The 17,943-nt window shown below is 46.5% G+C and overlaps 1 protein-coding gene across 1 annotated transcript; it reads left to right on the forward strand.

The window, feature by feature from the left end:
• Window positions 1-1,883: 1,883 nt before the first annotated feature.
• LOC144110647 (glycoprotein-N-acetylgalactosamine 3-beta-galactosyltransferase 1-like) lies at window positions 1,884-15,644 on the forward strand. Its single transcript, XM_077643692.1, has 2 exons — window positions 1,884-3,085; window positions 11,894-15,644. The coding sequence occupies exons 1-2, from the start codon at window positions 2,246-2,248 to the stop codon at window positions 12,116-12,118; spliced, it is 1,065 nt and encodes a 354-aa protein (XP_077499818.1). The 5' UTR covers window positions 1,884-2,245; the 3' UTR covers window positions 12,119-15,644.
• Window positions 15,645-17,943: the final 2,299 nt, after the last annotated feature.

Genomic DNA, 17,943 nt, shown 5'->3' on the forward strand with positions numbered 1-17,943 from the left:
AATTTGCATCACCACCCTGTAAACCACAGATATGTCACTGTTATGGGACGATAGTTACTTACGTCTGCTTTGTCCCCCTTTCCCTTATATATCATGTTCATTCTACTTAATAGCCATTCATCGGGGACTTTCTCATCCACTATCATTTTGTTCACTACCTGTATTAATGTTTGCTTGGATTTTGGTCCTAACTTCTTTATCAACATAATCGGGATACCATCTGGTCCTGTTGATGTGCCACTAGGAACCTTCTTCTCTGCCCTTTCCAACTCTCCTTGCTCAAGTGAAGCTATTGCTGTAACCGGTCTATCCTCCTTCGATAAATTATGTACCACGTGCTTTGCTGTAAATTTTTCCGTCATCCTTGTTCCTATGTGTTTTATTGCTTCATCCCCTTCTAGTCGAATACCCTCATCTGTAACTCTGTAACAATAGACCTTTGTTCTAGCCTAGTTTTATTACTCATTGCATTTACATGTTTCCAGAATTTTTGGGCTGCTTTTCTATCCTTTTTATTTACCTTTGACATCCATTTGGCACCCTTTCTTCTAATTTTCTCATCAATCAAATAGGATGCGTCCCTTCTACACTTTATGAAGGTATCCCATTTTCTGTCTACTTCGGGTTTTGGTTCCCCCCTCTTCTTGGAATATCTGTGTTCCCTGGACGCTTCCTGGCGCTTTTCTATTGCCCTCTTGACCTCCTCATCCCACCAACTCTTGGGTTTGCATCTTTTCCCTTTTAGCTTTACTCGCACCTTAGCTAGCTCTAGCTCCAGTAATCGAGTTAATTTGGTATAAGTCCCGGGCAGTGCCCCGAGTGGATGGATGGATGGATACGGCTGAACCCTTTACATCGGGCGGTGGCTCAAGCCACCTAGCCATGTGTTGTGAAATTTTACTCCTGCCTTGCTTTTAGCCACCAATCAGATAACCTTCGCTTGGTTACTTCTAACCTCTTAAAATCCACTTTCCTTTCACTATCCCTAAACCCCAATGCCTTGGGTAAGTCAGCCCCGCTGCTTTCCACTGTAGGGTGAAGCCCTTTACAGAAAAGTATCAAGTGTTCAGCCGTTTCCTCCTCCTCTCCGCACGCAATGCACAAAGTGTCTATCTCCTGGTACCTGACTCTATACGTCTTCGTACACAAAACTCCAGTCCTGGCCTCAAACGTAACAAAGAACTGGAGACAGCTTAAGCAACGCCGCCATATTGAATCACAACTGGCCTCTCCCGTGTACGGCGAAATGCTGACTGGTAGCCCAGTGTAGCTCTCGCTGCAAAGGGTCGTTCAAGTTAAAGCACTTTGAAGCTCGCCGAGAGCATGAACGGCGCCGTTACAAACGCTAGCGCCGCTGATCCCGTGTGATTCAACAAGGCGGCGCTGGCATCGAGGCACCCAAGGAATTGGGGTTTAATGATAATGAAGGGAAAGTAGATTTTAAGGGGGTAGAAGTAACCAAGCGAAGGTTATATGATTGGTGGCTAAAAGCAAGAGGAGTAAAATTTCACAAGTCATGGCTACGTGGCTTGAGCCACCGCCCAATTTAAAAGGTTCAGCCGTATTCATCCATCCATCCTACCTGTTGAGCAAGATGGCGTCATTTTTTTTACTTCAAGGATGTAATAGTTTTGTCATTTGTCTACGTTGTGAGTATTCATCATTCATCCATTGCCTAGCAAAGATGCCAGAAAGTCTCACGCCTGGCATGCGCGCAAAAAATATTCACCGCTACGATTTGAAGAAATGTCATATTTGACTTGTTCATTACTAGGTTTCAAAATAATAAGACGGGACAAATGCGCAGGGAGGCAGTAAGAGAAAAGAAATCATTTGTCGAAAGCAAACGATGATGATGATCATGACAAACGAACAGGTCAACCGAGCGTTCTCAACGGCAAAAAGTTAACGAAAGTTGGCGCACGTAGTCCCATAGGACCCCTCCAAATGTGCAGGTCTCTATTTCCGTAGGTCTTGATTTAAACCAGTGCCTTTAAACCTATGCACTTGAGGCGCATACTCAACTTCGGATCGGCTTCACGATTGTAAACAAAAGGAATGTGGCGGCGTAGAACTGCATGTGTGGGCGCGGAAGTGGGTGACATGAGAAACCGCTTTAGGATTGGTGTATTAGAACGATTCCGCTCAAACATGTTCCTCGGTGAAACGACGTGAGAAGCGAAGAGGGCATGTGTCGCTTCCGTTGTGAGCAAAAGACTAGGCCCTGGCAGCTTTGAGGGACGCCATGCAGGGCCTCGTTCGCTTCGGCGCGTTCCTCGTAGCGACCGTGTCGGGCTCGTTGCTGGCTGTGATCGTGCTGCAGTACCGGGAGATCCTCGAGACTACGGTCCACCTCGCGACCCCAGCCAGCTACGCACTGCCGTCATCTGGGTATCGGAGCTGGCTATCCGACCAGGGTCTGGAGCGCATTCCGCTCCAGTACGGCGTCAACGAGGCCCACGTGCTGTACGAGCGTGTGCCTGTGCTCTGCCTCATACATGCGACGTCCACGCAGCAGGCCCGGGCGGCTCTCAACACCTGGAGCCGGCGCTGCAACCGGGCGGTGTTTTTTGGAACCTTCTCTGACCCGTACGTGCCCATCGAACGGGTGAGCGACTCGTGCTCGCTCTTGCGGCGTGTGGTGCGCGCGCACGGCGGCTCCTTCCGTTGGCTGCTGCTCGTCGATGACGAGACGTTCGCCGTGGTGGAGAACTTGCGCTTCTACGTGGCTCCGCTGAACGCCAGCGCCGTCCACTACCTGGGTCACCCCGTGCGGGGCGCGCCCTTCCACAACGCGCTGGCTGCGGGCGTCGCGCTCAGCGAGGGAGCCGTGCGCGCGCTGCTGCCGCCGCGCGACCGTTCCGTGCGGTGCCGAAACGGCGACCACCAGCCGAGTATCGCTGAGCTGGACAAGTACATCGGCGCGCTGCTGCGGCGTGGCGGCCGCCCCGTGGAGCCGGTGGACACGCGAGACCCGCTTCGCCGAGGCCGCTTCAACCCGCTGGGCGTCGAGAAGATGCTCGTGCCGGGCTCCGTCCCCTACTCGGACCCGTACTGGCGGACCAGCCTGTTTCGCAGCCCCGAGGTGCGTGTGTGCCGGTGGACGTTGCAAGTGAAGGGCTGCCCCTTCCGACAGCCAGCTGTGTTCATGGTTTAAGTGTCATGCAACATAACGAGACAGCGAACTAGGAAATGACAGGTGCTGCACTTCAGCAAAATTAAAACAAAAGGAACAGCAGCATGTTGGGCCAGAGTTAGATATTTGTTTGCTGGCATGATTTAGTACTCGGAGAGGGGTGGTGCTTATGCGCACCACTCACATACAGTTAAATGAATGGCGGGAAAGGTGTAAGCAGCTCTCGCATACTGTGTAGTTGTCATAGAACTGGTGGCTAGCCAGAGCTTTTATAACTGACTTATCAACCAGAGCTTCCTGCATTGCTGTTAGATGGAATCAGCTCATTTGTGAAGTGCGAAGAGTGCTCAGTGGTAGCTTGAGGCAAGCGTAAGTGGTCGTCCATTGGCTGGCTTGTGCATGTGTGCAGAGAACTCGAATACCAATGTGTTCATGTGCCATATTGAAGTAACTGCTCTGTAATGCCATTGACTGTGACAGCAGTGACTCGGTGTTGTTTGATACCATGCTCAGTTTAAAGGTAAAGCTGCCTTTTATGGAGTGAACTACCTTTTACCATTGCATTCAGTGTGACCTGCACCATGTCCCATCAGCCTTGGTGTGCATGGATGACACTGGTGTAAAGTAGAATCCGTGCATAGGCGGCAAAGTGAAGGTGATTGGTTTCTAGATGAGCATCAGAGATTGGCAACCTGCAAAGGTGAGATGGGCCATTGGACAGTGTCCTCTCGGTCATTCCATGCCACATACCCAACAGTTCTGCACAACCCTGTCCTGTGCGGCTGCGGCCACCCTATCCCCCAAACTTAATCTCATCTGCCCATCTAACTTTCTGCTGCCCCCTGCTACACTAGCCTTCTCTTCCTTTTCTTTTGATTTTTAATTTCGAACCGCAGTTGTGTCCGAGTCATTTGAGCATCTGCCTCGCATGCGGGAGGTGCGCAGTTCGATCCCCACTGCTGCCGGGTACCCACCGGTGATACAATGGGTACAAGCTTTCCCCTGCCTGGTGCTCAGCGTCTTTAGGGTGAAATGCTTGGGAAATGGGTTTTGACCCTACCTTCAGAAAAAGGAAACCTTGTGCCATGGCGCTGTTTGCTCACAGATGCCCTTGCGCCATAAAAATTCATCATCATCACTTCTTGATGTCAACTGGGATGTCATTAACGCATGTTTGTGCAAAGACCCACTCTGCCCTCTTCCAATCTTTTAAAGGGCCACTACGAGCCATCGTGGTGGCTCATTGGTTACGGCACGGCTGCTGACCCGAAAGACGCGGGTTTGGTCCAGGCCGCAGCAGTTGAATTTCGATGGAGGTGAAATTCTAGAGGCCTGTGTAGTGTGCGATGTCAGTGCACATTAACCCTTTCACTGCCTCTCCCGAGACAACTCGGGCGACCACACATATGCACTCCCTGCTTCTCACGAGTATACTCGCTTTGCCTTTTTAACTCGCTCCCTGCTGCTCCCGATAATACTCGTGCAAAACAAAATTATGCAAGCATGTAGCGCCATCTATGGAGAGGCCTCCTAAATAACAGAACTTGTAGGATGACTTTCCAATAGGTGGAGCGCATGTTCCATCACCCGCATCGCTTTGTAATTGCCTCGGCAGAACAGCCATGGCAAGGCAGCGTGCGTCGTGAGTCCGCGGTTTGACGGACGAAGAAATTCAAGAATTGCTCATGAATTCGGACTCCGATGACAGTGAGGAAGCAGCCCGTCTAAGTGCCTTGTCGAGTGATGACAGCGATGAAGAGCCCCTTCCACAAAGAAATCCGCGTAAGAAGAGGAAATGCGACGAGCGGGATTTCTCCTGGAAGAAGAAGGAGTTCAAGCCTCAGGACCATGCGTTCGACCCATCTTCTTCAGGAATCTGCAATGGCATCACAGCAGCATCCAGTGAGCTCGAGATTTTTGAAAGTTTGTTTACGCCGGACATTGTGGAAGGAATTGTGGATCAAACTAACATTTTCCAACGCCAAGTACATGCCGCACTCACACCGACGGCCGGATCCCGCATACACCAGTGGAAAGATATGACTTCGCGTGAGTTTTGTGTATTTCTTGCTGTCGTAATGCTCATGGCTCATTCAAGAAAAGGTACTATTGCCCAGTATTGGTCCACGGATCCCCTCTTGAGCACACCTGCATTCTCGAAGTTGATGAGTCGCAACCGCTTCCTGCTCATTTTCAGGTTTCTTCATTTTTCCAATAATGAAGATCAGATCCGTGGTGACAGGCTGCACAAAGTGCGCTCTGTTCTCCTGACGCTTCGGAAAAACTTTCAAGGGGTGCTATCACCATATCAAGATCTTTGTATTGACGAAAGCCTGCTCCTTTTCAAAGGCCGATTGGCGTTCAAACAATATATCCCATCCAGACGAAGCAGGTTTGGCCTGAAATCATTCGTGCTCTGTGATGTGAAAACAGGCTTAGTGCTAGACATTGTGTTGTACACCGGATCCTCTACTGAGATCCACGACTCTGAGATGGGATATGGAGCATCAGTTGTCCTCACGTTACTGGACAAGTACCTGGGCAAGGGTCACGTTCTCTGGGTGGACAACTGGTACACCAGTCCCGCCCTCTTCACCTACCTTCTTGAAAAAAAGACTAACGCTTGCGGTACAGTCCGGAGGAACAGGAAGGGTATCCCACGTGAGGAGAAAAGACTGGAAGAAGGGGAATCCAGCGAGATGTGCAACGATCAGCTTCTCTTCGTCCGCTGGAAAGACAAACGTGAGGTGCTCATGCTGACAACGAAGCATAAGAGTGGCATGGTAGAGTCCGGGAAAGTGGACAAGAAAACGGGCGAGAGCAGAAAGATTCCCCTGTGCGTGTCCAAGTACAACTTATGCATGGGTGCTGTGGACAAGGTCGATATGGTTGTGACCGTGACCGGTACTGTCACAAGGAAGTCCATGAAGTGGTACAAGAAGTACTTCTTTCACCTCTTGGACATTACCATTCTAAACAGCCATTTACTGCAAATCACAGCATCTGGCAAAAAAAGAAGCATGGCAGACTTTCGACTTCCACTTGTCCGCCAGCTAATCGAGAAGTGCCATGAGGGACAATCGAAGTCAAAGGGAGGACGCCCTTCGAAGGGTGAAGATCCAACACGGTTGACAGCGCGCCACTTCCTATCTCTAATACCCCCACCTACCGCGAAGCAGAACCCAACACGAGCCTGCTGCGTCTGTGCTAACACGCAGCATCGACCAAAGCAGCAAAGAGAGTCTCGCTATCTGTGTTCCAGCTGCGAGGTGCCGCTTTGTGTGGTACCTTGTTTTGAAGAATACCACACCAAAAAAGTTTTCTAAACACATGGACAGCCTAATTAGCAGATACTCATTTTGCTAATTAGTCAAGTGCCAATTTTTTGTATTCGGTACAACTAATATCTATATGTTAATCATGAATAAAATGTTTCCCTGACCTTCAGAGCATCCTAATGCCTTGTTAGCATAAAATTTCTACGAAAGTAGTATGCAAAAAAAAACCCGGCAGGGAGTATGCAGTGGTGAGAAAAAAACCCGGCAGCGAAAGGGTTAAAGAACCCAGGTGGCCGAAATTTCTGGAGCCCTTCACTATGGTGTCCCTCATAGCCTGAGTCGCTTTGGGACGTTAAAGCCTCATAAATCAAAACCAAACCAAACCAAAGGGGCACTATGATGTTTTCTTCAGTGCTGAGTAATCTGGCAAATTAATTCCGCATGTGTTCCAGAGACCAGTGCAAAAACAATTATTGAAATCTGAGAATCAAACGAAAGGTATTCAGAAAATTAAATAAATAGATCAGACGAAAACACATTTCACTCATCCAAAGCTGAGATTGGGCTCTACCAATCATAATCGTGCCTAGGACATACAGGCAGGGGAAGCTTGCATGCAATTGTTGCTTTGTTAGGGCAGCCCACAAGGTTGACTAACTCCACAAAGGAAGCTTCCCAATGTTGTTTATTTGTTGGTAGGATTGTAAAACCTCACCTCCTGTCCAGCTTCTCCCTTCCTATTTTTGGTCAAGGTGTGTTCCCCCACCACTTTTTTTTTTACTGCACTAGTGTTAAAGGTCCTGTAGTGCAGAAAATCCAGCATCGGTGTAGTAGGTATTGGCATCATTGGTGTTGTGAGCGAAAAATCCCCAGAGGAGCAACCAGGTGGGCCACCTAAATCACGTGACCTTGTGGTGTCATCACAAGCTGCCCACTGGATTGTGAGAAAACTTAACACAGTGGCAGGTGGCAGTTAAATTAATGATTGGTCGCTAGGGAAGAGCAACTTGGGTTGCACAAGTGTCACTGGTGGCAGCACCTGCCATCGCAGGGCAGTGACGCATCGCTGCACCACTGCGCCAGGAATGGTACGATGACTCCTTTTAGAAGAGCGAGTTGGCGGGCTAGTTGGTATTGCATGGTGAAGGAACAGGGCTAAGTACGGGACAGGAGACAAACATGGAAGCCCTTGAACCCTTTTGGCCACTTTTAAGCTTCATATTTGTTGAATGTCTTTTCCTTTTTATGCGTTTGGCCCTCTACACCGCAACGTTTTTATCGTTCTTTTACTATTGTTTCCATCAGTTTTAAACACTCAAAACCCCCTTTTGCACCATACTTTCGCATCCTGTTTAATCCTTCATCTGTTTCTTCTTAGTTTGCGTGACGGCCCTCTACACCGTGCAGCCTTTATCGGTTTTACCGCCTTCACCCATCCGTCATTCTAAGCTGCGGGTTTTTATTGATTTTATTATTTGACGTGGCTATCCACTGTTTCCCTGTGACCGCGCATGCCTCAATGTAGAGCCCCCCCCTGCTGCCACCTGATATATGTTTGTGCTCCGAAATAAAGATTCAGTTGATAGTCAGCGCCCGTGTTTGTCTCCTGTCTCGTACTTAGCGCTATTCCTTCACCATGATGAATCCCAAGGATCTATGAATGTAAAGTCGAGAATGACCAATTCTGTATATGTGGGCATTAATTAACCCTTTGCGCTATTGCGTCAAACACTTAAGGCAGAACTTAAAAGTGTACCCTCCAATTTTTTTCTGCCTTCTTGGTGTGGTCTGAACAACTGCGCTCCCCTCCAGGAAAGTTTGAAGGGAAATTCAAGGTTTCTTGCTTAGTGTTACTCTTATTAGTTTTTGTTTGCTTTCAGTGCTTCTTTTCAGTTTGTGTGGCATGCAAAAAGCTTGCAGCACTCGGATACATAATATTTTAGGTCCATTTTGCAAGTATAAAGGGACTAGGTTAAAATTGGACTGGTTCAAACTGGAAACTGGACAGAAAGGCAGTGCCCAATCTGGACGCCACCCTATTTCCGGTGCCAAAAATGGCTGCTGCGTAGCAACAGTGTCAGCTCAAAACAAGTATTTATTAAAAGATAAAAATATTAAATTTTACAATTTCGGTGATGTCTTTGGGTGTTCAGATGCCACAATGCCTCTTACCTTGCAGACAAATAATAGAGACCTCGTGCTTGGTTTACGTCACTGGGCGTAGTCCCATCTTCAATGGTTGCCGCCTTTTGTACTCGCGTAGGAATCAGCTGACCCGAGAGTTTGTCGAGGCGAGGGAAATTCTTGGGCATGTCCCTGGTTGCATGAGTGCGCCATCAGTAGCTTTACTGGATAAAGAAGTGAAATTCTTGGATGGGAAACCGATATGACAGAGTCGCATTAGGTTTTCGGCACCTATGGCATTGATCATCCTGATTGTGAAAGCATATACATTTCGAGCGATCACAATAAAATCCATTTGAAGTTTGCACCTGTGTGTGTCCCTTTTCATGTCCTGTCTTGTGTGTGCACAACTGTCTCCAAAACACAACACTGACTATGCCCACTGCAGGACAAAGGCCTCTCCAGTTAACCCTGTACTATGCCAGCTGCGGTCGCACTATCCCCGCAAACTTCTTAATCTCATCTGCCCACCTAACTTTCTGCCGCTCCATGCTATGCTTCCCTTTCCTTGGAATCCAGCCTGTTACCCTTAAGGACCATTGGTTATCTTGCCTTCGAATTACATGCCCTACCCAAGTATTCCCTTACCGTTTCCAGCACCTCGCTACCACTTGTAGACTGCTGTTCTCTTCCGAGACTGTTGAACATTAATTTGGTTTTCTGCATATTAATTTTTAGACCCACGGTACTGCTCTGCTTGTCTAACTCATTGATCGTGATTTGCAGTTCTTCCCCTGAGTGACTCAGGAAGGTAATGTCATCAGCGAATCGTAGATTACTAAGGTATTCTCCATTAACTTCTTTTTATGTTCAACTGTAAATATGATAGTCTGAGGAGACCAGCATCTCAGCACCCTCTGCCGCAGTTGACACATTTCGCTGTGCTCCCGAGTTCCGTAATGTATGTTTTCAACTTTCTAAAAAGGCACGAAACTGTGCTTTTTTCAAATAAAGAATTTAGCATTTCGCTTAACCAGGGAAGCATCCAGCACCTTAAGGTTTGATCAGAGGTTTGGAATGGTGGCTCTTGTGGAAGGCACTGCACTGTTTTAATTAACCCTGGCGGGAGTTACATTCTTCTCAGCACCAGAGGAGTACTGTTTTGTGCCTGGAGCGTTTGGCATTAAATGACCCATCTGGGTTGTGTCCCCCAGGGGGATCACAAACTGTGTAGCAGTGAGGCTGCTGCTGAACATTTCATCATCTTTCTAGGGCAGTGGTAGTGCCTTTTTGACTGGAGAGGCACAAATGGAGTACTAGTGGTTGTGCCATACTGCGGACTACAGACAAATGCAGCTTAATGGATTCCATCGGAGCTCTGCTGGGCTTGGTTTATTTCACAAACACAGCACCAACCACATCTTGTGTGTTGCTGGTCATACCTAACATGATAGTGCATACCACAAGTTTCACCACCCATGACTGACAAAAGGCAAACTGGTTGCTGGAAGCATGGTGTTAGAAGTTTGCCGGCTCAAAGTTATAGGACACATAGAAGGACGATGCACGCATACTGGTGCAGTGCAATTCACCCATATGCATGCGCTGTCGTTCAGTGCATTTATCTCCTTTGTGTGATCACGTCAGATAGCCCCATCAGGAGCTTATTTGCCAGAAGCATGTGCTTATTTAGCAATTTGCTTCATTTAACAGCTCCAGCTGCTGTAATGTATTAACTTGGCCTGCATTGTGTCGTAGTAGTGGTGGTGGAGTGATTAAGGCTGCGAGTCGCATTGTTTAATTTAAAGGGACCCCGGGGACAAATTGAGGCTGACCTGTATCAATAGGGCACCGCGTTCTGATCAAAAAGAGACCACTGTCACAAAATTCAGGTGTTGCCCTCACGCTAGCAACATGTGTGTGTCGAGACCGATTTTGGGCACGGATCCCAGAGGCTGCGCTACACTTCAGGACACGGGGGGGCAACCCATCCTTTTTCGAAAGGACATCGAGAGTTTGAATAAACTAGTGTAAAGAATCTGAAATCCGATTTTCCCACCGATAAATGCGTAGTCTGTTGTCGAAGATATAGTTGTGTGAATAATGGAAATTTTCAGATTGAATATAAATATTTACAAAACTGGCTCTGAATAATGAATTAAATGTTGCCTTTTTTTTTTCTTTCATGTCAGAGAAAATGACATAGACCAAGAGCATAATCTCGCTCTTAGCATTTACTTAGGGCACTTAGTTCTGTTTACTAGCAGATAAATAAAAATATTTTCAATTACTTGAGCCATGACAAGTTAGACGTTAGGATTTATCATCACAGCAAAAATTAACATGCAACACAGGGACTGGAGAGAGCTGAGTACTTGAAGCTTTTGATTGGTTATATGGAAATGTAATTAATTCAGTAGCAGTAAAAAATGAAATGTGGTCAAAAGAAATACTTATAAACTCTGTAACACTGCATATAACATTGGTGATACAAACATGGCTGGCCCTGCTAAAAGAAAATAAAACCTTTGTATGTTAGAGCAATGTTATGCTAAGCCAGAATATTGGAAGCTACTGAATATCAAATTCTGGAATCAGTGAATTCCATAATAAGGAGTATTCTACTTTTATTAAATATCTAGAGCGTTTGCGCTCCATATTGCGATAACATTCACTGTTACGAGAAGGTCGTCGGTAAATATACTGCTATGCACACACTCAAATGCCACATGTAAACCTGTTAGACATGGCCAAATGGGTTTCTGAAGCTTTGCATTAGAAATTGGATGCCTTTTATCCTTTCAGTTTCTATGTTGCTACTGATGGCTAGCCTGCAACAGGCACGCTGTCACTAGCCGTCATCTCAAAATGATAGTTTTTTGGTGATGGTCAACACACTGCCCTATATGGTGGTGCAAGAGATGTATGTGTCATGCTTTCTTTTTCTCTCACCTTTCATGCTTCAAAGAGCGCATGCCCCCTTCCCCGTAAGATTATAGGCTATTGCCTGTGCATTCTTTTCAAATTTTGGTTTAGTGGCTAGCTTGAAGTAACATTTTTTTTGTGTTTATGTTGGTCTTCATTGGTAGTCACTGCTAAGTGCTGTCCTTCTAAGGTGCTACCTCTGCTTGTTTGTAACCTTGGACTTGGTCCCACTGCTTGACCACATGTGAAACCTCTGGGCTGGCTGGGTTTTGGTAAACTCTCGAAAATTCAATAACATCTTGCTGGGACAGACATGGTGCCTGCATCATGTCTAGTGATTTCAGTGTCACTTCTCCTCTTGACATCTGTGCGTGCACGTTGTTTGTCACACCTTTGGTGCTTATGAGGGTGGCTCACTCCGTTTTCACAGGGTGGCCGCTGCTGCAGTCGACGAGCTGTCACCTTCCATGGTGTGAACCCAGTCGACATGTTTCTGCTGGAGTACCTGGTATATGGGCTACGCGTGGGCTCCAGCAGAGAGGGCAGCCGGGCTTCACCCACAAGCAGCCCACCAGCCCTTGCACCCATGGAACTGACCAGCCTACTCAGGGGCAAAGCCTTCATCAAGCCCTACGGCATTGGTGGCACTACCTGAAAGCAGTGCTTGCAGCTTACCACCGAACAAGCATGGGATGGCATTATCAGGTGGTACAAATCTCAAAAGAGTACAGGCTGCCAGGGGCCATACACTGCTAACGTTATGCCACAGTGTTTTTTTTTCTGCCACAGGCAGCCATAGTCGAGTTGTGTTTTCACTTGTGGAATGGCTGGATGGGAAGCAATATTTAATGTGATAGTGTTAAAGGCGTTCTCCAGAAAATCTGATGTTGACATTGTCGGCGTCGTGAATGAAAAATCACGAGCATGGCTCTGGCATGTGGGCCACCCTAGGCCACGTGAACTTGCGGCGTCATCACAACCTGCCCACCGTGACAGGTGGCAGTTAAATTAATGATTGGTTGCTCGGGAAGAGCAAACTGGGAGCACCTGCCATCGCAGAGCAGTGACGCATCGCTGCACCACTGCGCCAGGAGGGGTATGAGGACCCCCAAGGTTCCATGAATGTAAAGTAGAGGGTGACCTTCTGCATGTATGGGAATTAACCCAGTACGCCGTATAGCGTCATACCCTTAAAGGCGGAGCTTAACTGTCCCCTCCAATTTTGTTATGCGATGTTTATGTCACTATGCTGGTCGTACCAGTTGGACCCGTACCTACAGCACTGTCCAGCGGTCTCACAAGGATTATTTTAAAATGTGTGGCCAGCCTTGCCATAATCTCTTAATCGTTTGAAAGCCAAACAGTGCCTTGTTTTGAGCCACCTAATGTGCCCAATGAACTTCATTTGACATTTTCGTTTTTAACTGGGAATTGAGAGCAATACATGCAGTGAACATGGCAGCTATTGTAACCACATGTAGCTCAGAGTTGTTTTTACGCTGCAAGAAATAATAACTGGCCAACTTTACTGACTGTGAGCATGAAGGGCGTGTGCACCTTCTCTTATGTGCCTTGGCTGTTGCCCGGTAATGCAGCAGTTCGTCTGCAGTGCTGTGCTCACACTATTTTAGCTTAGCATGTATGGACTTGTCTGCAAGTATGAGTGGCACTACTGGTACAGTGGTGTGAATGGATTCTGTAGCCTGCAGGCTCGCTTCTTGTTCCAGATTTTTTGTTTTTCTTCCCATGCTGTTGCACTAGCGTCATTAATTAGTGAAGTGCATGTGCACGGAACAGGCTCCACTGCGAGGTGGACCCAAGTCAAGTTGCACAAAAAGTAGTGCATTCTACTGTTTGCATTTCTCTGTACCCGATGGTGCCAGTAGTGACACATTTGCTCAGCGCCAACTGTTTTTCCTGCCACTACTGTTCTTGTCAACCTTTTGTGTGTGCTGCCTATCTCCTCCTGCTGCTGTTGCATCACCTAACATTCTTGCTTTGTGTGTGCCATCTTGTTCTGCATGCAGCTTCAAGTTCCAAACTGTGTTCAGAAACGCCAGCCACATTTGTCTGGTCACTGTATGTTTTATGGTAGTCTGTTTTTAGAGTTAAGCAGCGGTCCTTTGTAAAACAGTGATTATGCTTGGGACTCCTTGAAATCTGATGACGGTGATACAAGAAGCCAAAAGGAGCAAGTGTAGAAGTGTTCCGACAACGAAGGATAGCTTTTGTGGCTGTGTTCATGAGCTGTGTATGTGTGGAAAAGAAACAGTTCAAGTGATAATGCACTGTGTTCAGAACAGTATTGAGAGATGACATTGAACACTGCATTTCATGTCATCGCAGTTTTTGTAAGGTGTCGCACCAAGTGGCCTAATTAGCTGTGGAAACCTTCATCGAAATTTGTGCCAGTTCATACTGCTTATTCACTAGTGTTTCAAATACCAGTCAGCCAAGGAATTTCTCGTGTTTTGCTGAAGACTTCTGAAGCTCTTCTGAAATGTCCCACGATTGTGTGTATGGGAAACTGCTGGAGCAAAGGCTCATGGCGCAGAGTAGGGTGTTACCGCAACTTGGTGGTGCTTGTCCCACCTAACTGCTCAACCTGTTGATTAATTGGAAAGTGAACAGCATTTAAAGCATAGGTTATGCAAACATGCTAAGAGAGAAACACAGCCTTGTGGAGAGATGCAGAGCAGCATTTTTACCTTGAAGGTAGGCATAAGAACTCTTAAGGGGGGACACTGGTCTTAGACCCATTTTCCTTATTTTTAGTCCAATCCTAATGAAACTGTATCGCCTTGCTCAGTATTTTACACTGATTTCAAATATGAAATTGCTTTTTTTAATTCATTAGTTCATAAGATAACTTTAGTTAGTCATTAATTAACACCTCGGTACAGAAAAAAAGGGCTCAATAAAAAATAATGTTTAGCCTATGGCTGCATAGTATGGCTGCAAAGCAGTTTTTCTATCTTACCCTCATTAGTAATTTTATAGCACTTAGAATAGCAGCATTCAAAGTGTGAATATCATGTATCGATAAACTTTGCAAGGTTATAAATTCTTGAAGCGTGATTGAACAATTGTGCTTCAATTATTGCATACATTGTGCTTTCAGCTTCCCTTAGCAAACAATATGACATCTCTGTTCTAGACGTTGAGATATTGACGTACTAACACAGCCAGGTGTCCAAAATTTCCATGGTGTTAAATCACCTGCTCCTGCACAAATTGAGCCCACACAGTGATTTAAATTTAATATTATGGTCAAAATACCGATTTCCTGGAGGAGAAAACTGGTAGAGTTGAAGAATAATAGCTATAGGCTCCAAAAATCCCATATTTAAAAAATTGATTTTTGGGTCATTTTTTGGTCCCAAAGACCAGTGTCCCCTCTTAAGCACTGTTTGTAAAGCCGTTAAGGTACAAGTATAGATGTGCGGGGTTTTCAAGCACAGAAAATTTTCATCAAACTTCACTTAATAGTTACGGCAGAAATAACCGCAAGATGCCAGAAAACTCGCTTGTGGTCTTGCGCATAAAAACAAATTCTTTGCCTTTTGACAAGTTAGAGGCCTGCCATGTTAGAGAGCATACAAGTTCTGTTTTATGGCAGCAAACCTGTGTGTGAGCTGTTTGAGAAAAAGCTTTCAAGCAGCTTGTTTTGTTTGTCATTTCAGTCTCGTAAATGTGAAGTTCAGGATACTTACAGGTGCGGACATAAGTAAAAATAGCACACTGCCTTGTTAGAGTGCACTCATTCCTGCTGCGGCAGAATCTGTGAAGGCTCCCATCAACGATCACTATATGCTGTAGCTCCAAATTTTGGTTAGGCAGCATGCATTTGAGATTGTAAGGCCATTGCATGCTCTATTTACTTTCATCCGCTTCTTGCGATGCAGCGACTGGGGAACTTTATTATCTTGTGTGCAGCTAGCTCAAGTATGCAGTTGGCAGCAATGTCAAGACCCCGTCATTTTCAACGTCCCAGAATACTGCAGCGCCCATTATTTGTGGCATTACGATACCATGAAAGCTTTCACAAACTGCAGCTTTTGCCTCATTTTGAAATTATTTGCTGTAATTAACCAGCATTTATAAAAAAAGAAATGCCTGGAAGGTGGCTCATACTTTTTCAGCCAATGTGAACTGACGAAAATAAAGTGCATAAACATTTTTTCGAATGCTTCGCATTTCTTGCCTTTGGATGCTTTGGCATTCTTATCGATCCAGGACAGTCTTTGTTTTGCTTGAATTACAACCTGGCGTTGAGCAGAGCTGAAAGTTTGATTACTGCAAAACCTCAACACTAGGTTGAAGAGGCTAACTTTGGGAACACCATCCGGATGCAGCCTAGTGGAACATGCATAGCTAAGCATTTGAGTAAGCTTGGCCCATTTTTGGTGAACAGCATGCAAGCACTGCATGTACCACCACCAGACAAACAAAGCCATTGTGATGGGTGATGATTATGGACTTTTATGGCGCAAGGGCATCTATGGCCAAAGAGCGCCATGGCACAAGGTATTTTTCGATTCCTCAAGGTGGGGTCAAAGACCCATTTTCCAAGCATTTCACCTTTTTCTAGCAGAGCACCAGACCAGGGGAAAGCTTGTACCCATTGTATCACAGGTGGGTACCCGGCGGCACTGGGGATCGATCCCCGCACCTCCCGCATGCGAGGCGGATGTTCAACCACTCGGCCACTGCTCCGGTATCTATTGTGATGGGATAAGGGGTCAGTGTGCAATGTGTATAACAGTACACATTGACTACATTGTACGTACAATTTGCAGTCCCTCTGCACAACATAGCTGCGAAAGAAGACTGGCATAAACAAAGGCCACAACACGAGAGCAGACTGCGAAGTGACCTTGCTTACACTTTGTCAGCCTCACTTGTGGCAATGTATGGAGCAGGCCAGTTGCACTACCAGGCTCAGTAAGCCTAGCACACTTTTACTGGATATCACTAAGGTGAATTTAGACTGCAGTTCCATTCTACCAGTCCTACTGCATTGTCAGTGTTGTTTCACGTATGTATTCCACATTCTCATGACAATGCCCATTGCGTGCTACATTCAAGGGAAAAGCATGGCCCAACTCTCTGCCACGACAACTTGTTCTGTCAATGCAGCAGGAAGTATGGTGCCGATATGTCATCTCTTCCTATGCAGTGGAATATAGTCCCTGCTTGCAGGTAATCTTCGAACAGTACATTGCAAGTGTTTGTTATTTAAGGCGTAATTCTAACACAACTGCCAACTTTCAATGCAGGAAAGTAGAGAAGGCATGTCCAAGAAACTTCCACAGGTGGCGCCAGCTACCGCAGTGTGTGGAATGACGGATCCTTTGCACCTGTAGCCTTCCCTTCACTGTCGCTGAAAATGTAGTACGTGTCCACAGTGAAGTGGTTTCTCCTCCCAGTGCTGCATCATGCCCTTGTCAATGCACCAAAGCATAACTGAAAGGTCATACAGTGCCATCCAGAATAGTACTGTTTGCTGCAAATGTGCAGCTGAACAGCATCTAGCAAATTTTGATTTTTTTAACAGACAGGTCACAGAAAGCATGCCTGCAGATTTTGTATAAGCTCACTGGACAGTGTAACGCAGCAAGGCCGACAGACACACTGGTATAATACGGTGCACTATTACAACTCTGCGGCCCGTGTTTAATAGGGAGTCATTTTGTCCATGCCTGCCTTATTAAGCGGGAAAACTCTACAAGAGCAGCTACAAATGGAGAGGATGCTGTCCTTGAAGCATCCAGTAGTGTCGTGAAGCAGCTGCTCCTGCAATGTGCGAACCAGTGGACTGTGCTAAACTTGTGCGACCATGGAAGAAACTGCTCGCCATAGCTAACATCAACACTGCCTTCCGTTTTGGAGCAAGTGAAAAAAATCGACACTAGCACCACACGGAAGCACCCAAGTACTTTTAATCGGCTACACAGTACTGGTCGTTAAGTACTGCTGCACTACACGTGCACAAACAATGCCAAGGCAGCTCCAGAGGGAAAGGTGCAGACCACGGCAGTATGGGACTACGAGAACACCACACCAGTCTAGCGCTCATGCATTTTTGAGTGCCCCCAAACCTGGTGCAGCGTGGCCTTGTTGGCAAACCGCTGCACTGGAGCCATGGCACAGGCAGTGTGTGGCTGACCAGTCGACATTATGGCCAAGAGTTTTAACGCAGTAGGTGTCCCCCCCATCACATTTGTACACGCTACTCGTGTAGCCACTTGACAATTTTGCTTGATACTCTCAACTTCACACACCAAAAACATTTCAAACCCCCAGCACACAGTAACTGCATTTTAAGACTGGCTACTCAGACAGAACTGCAATGAGAAGCAAATGGTGCAATGAACTTGTAAGACCCATCCACAGCAACCTGCAGGCCAATTGATCCTTGCAGGCAACAAGGCTTCACAAGTTCAGCCAACACACGTACGAACCTCAGCCATGCAAGCA

The sequence above is a fragment of the Amblyomma americanum genome, chromosome 11 (genome assembly GCF_052857255.1).
Source record: "Amblyomma americanum isolate KBUSLIRL-KWMA chromosome 11, ASM5285725v1, whole genome shotgun sequence".
Lineage (NCBI taxonomy): Eukaryota > Metazoa > Arthropoda > Arachnida > Ixodida > Ixodidae > Amblyomma > Amblyomma americanum.

Coding starts and splice junctions, on each gene's coding strand:
- LOC144110647 (XM_077643692.1), top strand. CDS start 2,246: ATGCAGGGCCTCGTTCGCTTCGGCGCGTTCCTCGTAGCGACCGTGTCG. Junction 3,086..11,893: donor GCCTGTTTCGCAGCCCCGAG/GTGCGTGTGTGC, acceptor CCGTTTTCACAG/GGTGGCCGCTGCTGCAGTCG.